We start from the raw sequence: 9367 nt of genomic DNA on the forward strand, positions 1-9367 counted from the left end.
TGATGTCAAACCTTCTAATTGTGGACAAGGAATTTTATTTGAACTTAAATGGACGTGATCTAGAAAATAATAACAGACAAAGAATGTGGGCGACTGTGGCTCAGGTGACAGAGTGCATTGTCCACTAAGGGAAAGGTTGGTGGTTCGATCCCAAGCCCTTGGGCAGGACACTGAAAACGAAGTTGCTCCCTCCACTGGCAGGCATTGGTGTGTGTGTGTAAATGGGTGAGTGGGAATCGCATTGCAAAGTGCTTTAAGTTCCACTGAGGTAGAAAAGCCCTATATAAGCATTATATAAGCAGATATTTGATCTCTCTGATGATCTATATATCTTCCACATGGCATGGATTTATATAAAACCAATATTAACAGCAGTTCTGGGCATTTTAAGGCTTACAGCGTATTAACACAAGTTGTTTCTTTTAGCTTTCTTTGACAGAAAAGTTTTCTTTCTTTACATTTTCATTCATTGTCTCATAAATTCCTCTTCTAATTTGACTTTCAGAGCACCAGTTGTAGCATCAGAGTAATTCCCCTGGAAATAAAGAGATTATTCTGAACATTAGCTTCCATGTAATAAAATATCAACAGAGGATGAGTAAGCCCAGCGTTACACTTGATGAAGCGGTAAGCCGGTTGTACGGTGAATTTTTCCTGTGCTCATTGCTTTTTTTTACATAATAATACCTGCAGGGGCATTCGGACGACAGATGTGAGCTTTGAGTAAAAGCCGTCTCCCCTGAGGTAGCGTTGCTCAACATTTTGTGCATTTTATAACAAAAACTAAACGATTATGTAAAAGTATGCAATGCTATTTAAAAGGTTACGGATAGATTTGGAGCTTCTTAATCTGGTTTTGTAAAGGTAGAGGATGGACACTTCAAGATTACGTCCTGTGTTTGAAGTCAGAGAATTGGTTTTTCAGCTTTTACTGCAGTGAAAAAATACAATAAATGTGTAATAACTGTCTTTTAAATCACGATCGCTGCTGGCACAGAGCGCTGCAGGATTACAATCAGCTGTGCGTCACTTTGTTTGAGTCATACGTAAACAATCACCTCTGATTACTGCAGATTAATGTTGATGCTGGTGACAATATCTAACAGAACATAGCTGCTGTATATCTCTACAACACACTCCAACACAAGACAGCTTTGATAAAACACCTTAAATAAGGTCCTTCAACCATAATGACCAAACAGTTCATTTGTCTCTGTGCTCTGAAACAGCTTGATTATTTAGGGAAAGATCATCGTTTGGGGAGCTGTCGTTGGTGCAATATGTGGTTAAGATTATGGAAAAACAGGCGACTGTGTGATGTTCTGTTGGTCCATCCACTCATGCATTATTGTGGGTTTGGGTCTTTTTTTTATAGCTATAACATCAGTCCATTTAATTGCCTTCACTTGCTGAGGTTTTGGCAGCAGATGGTGTAGTAATCAGGCCTGAGACTATTATAGTGAAGACAGATAATCTTACCTCATAGTGGACGAGCGATCAACACCATGCGGGGCTGTGACGACCCCCAGCGTCCGGCATGCCTCGTCTCAAAATAAACTCAGAAAAAAAATCAAGCCCCATCATGTTTATTCACTAGAAACTGGCTGTTTTCATAGAGGTTGCAGTGAAAAATGAGCCTACGGTGAGTTAAAATGTGTCAGGAGCGCCCAGACACTGCTCGGATTCAAAGGGTTAAAGAGTGTTCATTAAATACCGATGAGATCAAGCTGCAGTTGTTTAACAGCCGGGCTTGTGGTTCGGTTTTAAAACACTCCAAAATGACACGAAGGGGTCTCCCAGATGTTGAGCTTTAAAGTGAGAGCCACCTGCTGCATTTAATCCCACCGATTATACCGCCAGAGTTTAACTGCGTCTTCAAAAAAAGGTGTCATAGCAGTGTGACGCGGTTATCCCCTTAATCTTAAAGACAGCTGTCTGGATTTAGGCAGTGATGACCATAATCCCATTTGACACCTGAACGGGCTTCGGTTTGAAGACAGAGTGACACAAACTGCAGAGGTTTTACGCCCAAACGGAGGAGGAGAAGAAGAAGACGACGAAGAAAAAGGGGAAAAGATTCAAGTTTCTGAGCAGGATGGGGAACACGAAGAGCAGCGCTTTGTCGAAGGAGCTCCTGGAAGAACTGAAATCCAACACCAAGTACTCCGAGGCCGAGCTCTGCACCTGGTACCAGTCCTTCCTGAAGGAGTGTCCGGGCGGGAAGATCAGCAAGCAGCAGTTTGAAGGCATCTATGCCAGCTTCTTCCCCGACGCCGACCCCACGGCGTACGCGCGACATGTGTTCAGGAGTTTTGACACCAACGCAGACGGCACTTTGGACTTTAAGGAGTACATCGTCGCTCTGCATCTCACCTCCGGAGGAAAGACTCTGCAGAAGTTGGAGTGGGCTTTTGCCCTCTATGACGTGGACGGGAACGGAACCATCAGCAAGAGTGAAATCGAAGAGATCGTTAGGGTACTTCTGCTTTATTCTTAAATGCTTGGATAACAGTATCAGCTATTTAGAAATGTATATCATCCCTGCAGTAATGAATACCTTCTTATTTTCATTGGTTTTAAAGCCTTCCACAACTTTAACTTTAAAAAAACAGATGGTGTTATTGTGCTTAAGTGATTTATTTGCTACTTGGTGGATGATTCATTACCTCTTGTTTTGCTGTTTACACTTTGCACGTTTTCTCTACTGAAAAAACATCGACTTTGTTCAGTGGCTGAGCTAATGAGCAGCAGGCAATTAGGTTTGTGTCATGGTTTTTAATCCCTACTAATGGATTATTTAGCTAAACAATCCATCCACTGAATATTTCCTTCAATAATCATTCAGCCTGGACAATTAGTGTTAATTGCTTATCATAATTTCCCAGATTTAATTCTTAAACAGCTTGTTTGACACTCTAAATGATTTAGTAATACAAAGCAAAGAAAAACATACCAGTTTGTAATTATCTGAGAAGCTCAAACAAGCAAATGTACGGCACTTAAATGATTAATTGCATATAAAACTGTCTAATAAGTAAATTTTAGACGGTTTCATCAGATATTAGGGCCACACTTTATATTCTTTTTATTCTCATTTGTCCTATGTGAATAATTCATGATTAAATTCAGAACTCAAACTGCTGAAAGACACCTTTAAATCCACTTACTTTCCCGCAGTCAATATTCAACATGATTCCTGTGGATGACCAGAAGAACCTCCCCGAGGATGAAAACACACCAGAGAAAAGGTCTGAAAAGATCTGGGAATTTTTCGGGAAGAAGGAAAACGGTAATTTTAATGAATTTCTTTTAAACAGCGTTCTAGAGAAGATTCACCTCACAAGCACCAGCACTTGTTGATGCTGTTCTCCATGTGTCACTGTTGTTGTTGCTTCACAGATAAAATCTCAGAGGGGGAATTCATTCAGGGTGTAATGGACAACAAGGACATCCTGCGCCTAATACAATACGATGAACCTCAGAAAATCAAAGACAAGCTGAAAGAGAAGAAGCAATAGTGTATGAGCTCAAAACGGGAGCAGAAGACGGAGCCCTTAAGACTGTTTGTATTTTCCTGTTTACATTTAACATGATCTGCTTGACCTGCATTGCTCTCTCTACATTTTATTTATGAATTAATGGTTGGACTGCTGTTTGGCTGATTGCCAAGTCAAACAGTGGTTAATTTTTGTCTTTGTACCCAGAAAGCAATGAAAAAATTACATTTGAGACAAGAAAGCAGAAGCCATGGGAAAGTCCATTTAAGCGTTATGACAGAAAACACATATACCTGCATAAAGTTTGGATCTCACACTTTGTTCTGACAGTGTTTTGTGTCTAGCCTGAGCTGACTTCATTCATCAGTTCATTCCTATTTCAGATTATTGGTGAATTAGTCTGTCTTACCATATACATGAAAAAAATAAACAAATCTAAATCATTATGGAGATAAAAACACAACCCTAGATACCGGCTAAATGCTAACTAGCCTTGCTAGCAGAGCTGTAGTATCTGGCTGTCCGCTGCTTTAAATTACATTTTCAAATGTCTTTGACTAAAGGTTTATTTATCAGACTTGATCATTAGTGCTAACAAATGGTTTGTTTCTTTTAGTTTGTCACAGTGTAATACCTTTGCCCAGGTGTGGACTGAAACATACATCATTATGCTGCTCTTGTAAAACACTGTAACTACATATTTGGCTTGGTCAGTATTTGACGTTTTGATGTCTTACCTTTTACCTGTGACGATGTATTTTCTGTGAAAACTGCATTAAAAGGTATAACTAAATAAACTAGTCTGGCTAATGCTAACTAGCCCAGCTAACTAGCCCTGCAGCCTGTGCAGCCTCTGACTCTATTGGTTAGCTCAGCTGTGAACTTTGTGGCTAAGCTAAAATTAAATTGTTACCAAAATTTCAATCTTAATTTTTGATGTCTTACCTTACAGTAATATACCTATAGATGTATATTTTTTGAGGAAAACGCCACAAAAAGTTAACAGGAGTGATAAAACTGGGGTAAAACCCAAACTGCTGTGACTGCACTCGTTGAGGCGAGCGAGCAAAAGCCTTAAGTAAAGCTAATTCACCTACTGTTTCCTGTCTCGTGAATTTGAAAAGTCAGTGTTGACACAGCAACAGTAATTTGGAATTGAATTTGCTAGACCACATACGTAATAAAATATAAATATATATATAAATATTAAGTCATAATGGACCAAAGCAGTAAGAATGGCTAAACTAGTCCAGCTAAACGCTAACTAGCCTTGCTAACCGAGTAACAGGAAGTGTTGTCTGTGTAGCTTTTATGATTTCATGGTCATGCTAACTTTAAATTGTTAAGCTAATATCAAAATGTTTGTAGGGCTACACGTTTTTTTTTGTTTGTTTGTCTATTTTTTTATGTGTAACCGAACAACAACTTATCTTTGAATGTATCTTTTGGGAAAACATCATGAAAAGCTAATAAGAATTAGAAAACAGAGATAAAAACCAAACTGCAGTGACTATACTGTGGCTAGTTAGGGCTAGCTAGTGAGAGCCAAAGATAATTCACCTACTGTTTCTGGTTTTGTGAATCAGAGAGGTCAATGTTGATGCTCCATAAACTTAGCAACTGAGTTTTTTTTTGTATCACATAAATGACACATTTAATAGCTGAATCTTATACTATAACGAGGAGTAACAGTTAGACAAAGCAAACTAGCAGCGTAGCAGTAACTGCTGTGTAAAAGCTCAGATGATTTAATGGCTAAGCTAACTTGAAACTGTAAATTAACACCCACTAAGTCGCTGCGACAAGCTAGATCAACGTAGCTTAACATTGCGCATAATGCTAACACTTTGTCAACATAGACTTGTTACACATTGTTAATGGGCTAGACCTCCGGAATTTAAGAAAACCAGGAACAACAAAGTAAACATACCTGCATGTTAAAGCAAAAACAGCTGCAACTTCTTACCTTTGAAGGCTCACCAAGTCTGATTTTGTTCATTCCTAGATTATTCATATTCCTTTGAGGGTCCACCGAGAATCAAAGGGGTTTTGTATAAACTTATTCCAAGTTGTGAATACTGTTCAGTCCATTGCTCTCTGTCTACCAAGTTTGTTTGTCAAGTAAAAAGTTTAAAACTATCTTCACTACTTTCAGCTCAGTGTTGGTGGGGATGCTTGTTTCCATTAATTTGCTGCCTACGAGATAAATCTGATATCTGATGATGGGATAATGTTTTATAGTAATTAAAATGCTTCGGTTTGGTTTATAGTGATTTAGACACTTTATTTTATTTTTTTTAAAGTGCTCGAATATCAATATATGAAGTGTCACACATGCATGTTGGCCTTCTTTTACAAGCTGTTTCAATTAGGTATTCATTTTGACTTTTTAATGTAAAAACGTACTTTGGAAGTTATATTATTATGCCTCTGAATGTGTCGTCTTTGAAAAAGGTAAATCAAGTGATCCTGCTAACTAGCCTGTCTCACAGCCTTTGCTGGATGATGCGGTTTTGCCTTTAAATCACTTGTTTAAATGAAAAAGCTCATTAGCAGCCGTGTCCTTTAGCTTGTCCAAACAGTGTAGTTTCTAAATCCTTCAGGTTGTAAAGTCTGACAGTGATTAACTTCTTCCAACTTGAAAATCTGTCCACTCTTGCTGTATTTGGCTTCAGACCTGACACCCGAGCGTGACCTCCCTCCACTCTCGGTGTGTTGACAGGCCAATTTACTCTCTCATACCTGGCAGGTTTTTTCACACTCGGATTCATTCATTAGGTTGATAGCGAGAAAGTCGGGACGAGAGCTCCTTATGAAGGGAATTAGGCTCAGGTTAACAATCCGTCTGTATCAGCCAATCCTATTAGGAGCTGAAGGTCAGTTGAGACAAACAACCTCCTTACTGGAGCGTCTGGTTCAGACACTGTGGGCTGAACAATACATCGCTTTAACAGGCTCCTCTGGAATGAATGTAGACCTCACAAAGGACAACTTTTTTAATTTCTTAGTCCTAATAATAAAATATTATATATATAGATAGATAGTTGTAATCATGTAGTATGCAGTGACAGTGCATATTTACCTAAAACATTAGTTTTCTACAACATAAATAAATTACAAGGATAAACTGCTTTCTTGCTTACTCTGATCTGTTGGGTAACTTTTGAGCAAATTAATTTCATAAATCCTCTTTTTATTTTGAATAAACAGATTTAGCTGGTTTAGTTTTGGAACTAAATCTAATAATGATTTTTATTGTAAAATCCAACAAATTCATCACTATTTCAGTGACACTTGTGGTAGCTCCTAGTTTTGCGTAATAAGATATTTAACATGAAACAGTGCACAAACTGGGATAGTTGGCTTTAATCTACAGAAATAACCTTTTTTCCATTTAATAATATTAAGAAAACAACATACAAATCCATAAAAGTTAAATAATTGGGTTCTCTTTTGTTGCCATTTTGTGATGTCTTAAATTCAATTTCTACATTTTACATTCTGCTCCTGCCCGTTTCTTAAATCCCGCTATTTCCGTAGAGTTACACAACGACACGACGTGACATTTAATTTTCAAAGAGGAGATTTATTTTGGACACTGCATTCCTCAGTACACCGTCTGAACAGAGGTCACCTATGATCAAACATTCTTAAAACATCGGGAACATCGGATTGAATGAAAACGTTCACCACAGAAGGGCAGTTAACTCAACCGTTACGTCATCATGAATTCTGGTCAAGAACATTTAGTTGGAACATAATAACTGGCTACACTTAGTGCACAACATTGACACACACTGATAAAACCTCTACAACAGATACGCTATTTAAAACCTGCGCATTGGATTGAAAGCAAAGACTGGATGTACTGCGGTTCACCTGATTCGGAGAAAGATGATTTGACTTCATGTAGCACAAAACAAATTATCAGTGCGGGTTTTTGATAAGGCAGGTAAGCATTTGTTCTTTTTTTTTTCATAGCTTTTTTTTTTTGTGCCCTGCAGCTGGATTGAAGTTATTTAATTGTCTTTTTGAGAAATGGAAAAAGAACGGCAGGTAATAATCCAAATAAATCCAAACAGACCACAACAAAATGTGAGGACGACGACAGACGGACACACACATGTAAACACAGGCACGTACTGTACATGCAGTCTCGGATAAAATGTGTTTCGTCAGCTCGATCGATCGAATCTAAAAATGTGCTCTTTTCTTTTTTTTTCAATTTTGTGGCTTTCTGCTGCATGTCGACCCTTTTTTTACTGAACACCGCAGTGGAGATATTCTCTGTACATTTACCAAAAATAAAACAAACAACAGTGCAAACACCTCATCGGCCCGAACATCTGCGGCCTGTTAAAACATCTGACAGCAAAATACATCTAGCCAGTATGTACAAAATGTACACTGATGCAGAGAAGAATATATCAAGGACATTCCAGGTATATAACCGTTAGGCACTAAAAGGTGTTTCAGTGTAACTTGGACCACCTTTTTCCTCCGGACTGATCCACAATAGACCCTGGCCTAAAATCCCATCGACCACGTGTTTGGACTTGTGGCGAGCAAGATCAAATTCCAAAACACTGTGTGTCTTTGAACAATTGAGGTTACTGGATGTTAACGCTGTACACTTTAGTCGTTTGTGTGAGAAAGCTCCTAAATGAATGATCCAGAATACCTTTTGTAAATCCAGTGAACTACACCAACACAACCATCATGGTTCCACAAACTGTGCAGCTCTCCATATACAGTAAAAGCAAGATATTCAAAACATGCATTTCCACCAAAATGAACCAGCAAAATATGAAAATATATCATATTCATTCTAAGATCTCAATAAGCTTCGGTATCTAAAATAAAGGTAATATCAATAATCAGAGTTTTTTCTTCTTTTTTTTTTAGTTTGGTTTACTCGAACTGGAAAAGTGTTGATTGAAGCTAAACTAAACAATTCAAAATACATAGAATTTTTTTTTTGTTTTTAATAGTGTCAACTTTACAACAGGTAAACAGCAGAATATGTTAAATGGCATTCAATATGCTAATGTTGATTATGATAGGGTTAAAATTTAGAAGGAACATGCTGGTACTTTGATCCATTACTGTTTCCTGGACTCGGACTGCGTTAAGTATGAACCTTTGCTCCTTGTTGTTCCAGTCAGAGAGGATGAGCATCAGACGTCTGGAGTCTGGACATGCACCGTCCCCGGATCAGTGTTATCAGAAGTGTTCTGGGACTCTGTGGACGTGTTTTAGTAATGAAGACAGGTCAGGACGGTCTATATGTCCATATCCACAGGCCGAACGTCGCCGGTTTTGTTCTCTTTCACCCACAGCTCCCTGTCTTTGGCTGGGTCCACGTTCTGCAGCAGCTGGTCGACCGGCTCCACCGTCTGGAAACACATCAGCAACAATACGACCCCGTTACACTTCAGCATTCATGTATTGTTATTGGTCAGCAGGTTTGATACAAGGTGCTGTGAAGAAGTTTTGTGCCATGAAGAGTTTTGTAAAGCTTGTGCAGTGACACACTACTCCCAGTGCTCCAGTCACATTTGTAAAGCTCCATCTGTGATCGGCACCAGACCTCCTGTGTCAAAACTAAGAACCTTCCACTTAATTTCAACTTTGGGGAAGAGGAAGGAAGGAGCTGATGTGAGCATTGAAGTCATGAAAATCTTAAATGCCTCTGTTGGAGGCAACTCGACTTCTCTTTCTGCTTCTTGAAGATGTTTCACCTCTTATCCAAGAGGCTTCCTCTGATTGACTGGGATTTTATTCTCATCCCCAAAACACATGGCTGGTGTCCCGCTTATGACCCAGGACTCACATGGTGTGAGGTGTGTCTGGTTGGGAAACTGTCAGGT

At 38.9% G+C, this 9367-nt stretch overlaps 2 protein-coding genes across 2 annotated transcripts in view; one reads left to right on the forward strand and one right to left on the reverse strand.

The window, feature by feature from the left end:
• Nucleotides 1–2095: 2095 nt before the first annotated feature.
• On the forward strand, nucleotides 2096–3518 carry rcvrna (recoverin a). Its single transcript, XM_008293819.1, has 3 exons — nucleotides 2096–2476; nucleotides 3178–3289; nucleotides 3400–3518. Exons 1-3 carry the CDS (start codon nucleotides 2096–2098, stop codon nucleotides 3516–3518), a joined length of 612 nt encoding a protein of 203 aa, XP_008292041.1.
• A 3544-nt stretch (nucleotides 3519–7062) lies between these two features.
• Nucleotides 7063–9367, reverse strand: part of gas7a (growth arrest-specific 7a) — a 48939-nt gene continuing 46634 nt past the window's right edge. Inside the window, exon 14 of the mRNA XM_008293820.1 lies at nucleotides 7063–8893. Coding sequence (XP_008292042.1) covers nucleotides 8780–8893 — 114 coding nt within the window. The 3' untranslated portion in view covers nucleotides 7063–8779. The remainder of the gene's footprint in view (nucleotides 8894–9367) is intronic.

The sequence above is a fragment of the Stegastes partitus genome, unplaced genomic scaffold (genome assembly GCF_000690725.1).
Source record: "Stegastes partitus isolate 25-593 unplaced genomic scaffold, Stegastes_partitus-1.0.2 Scaffold914, whole genome shotgun sequence".
Classification (NCBI taxonomy): Eukaryota; Metazoa; Chordata; class Actinopteri; family Pomacentridae; genus Stegastes; species Stegastes partitus.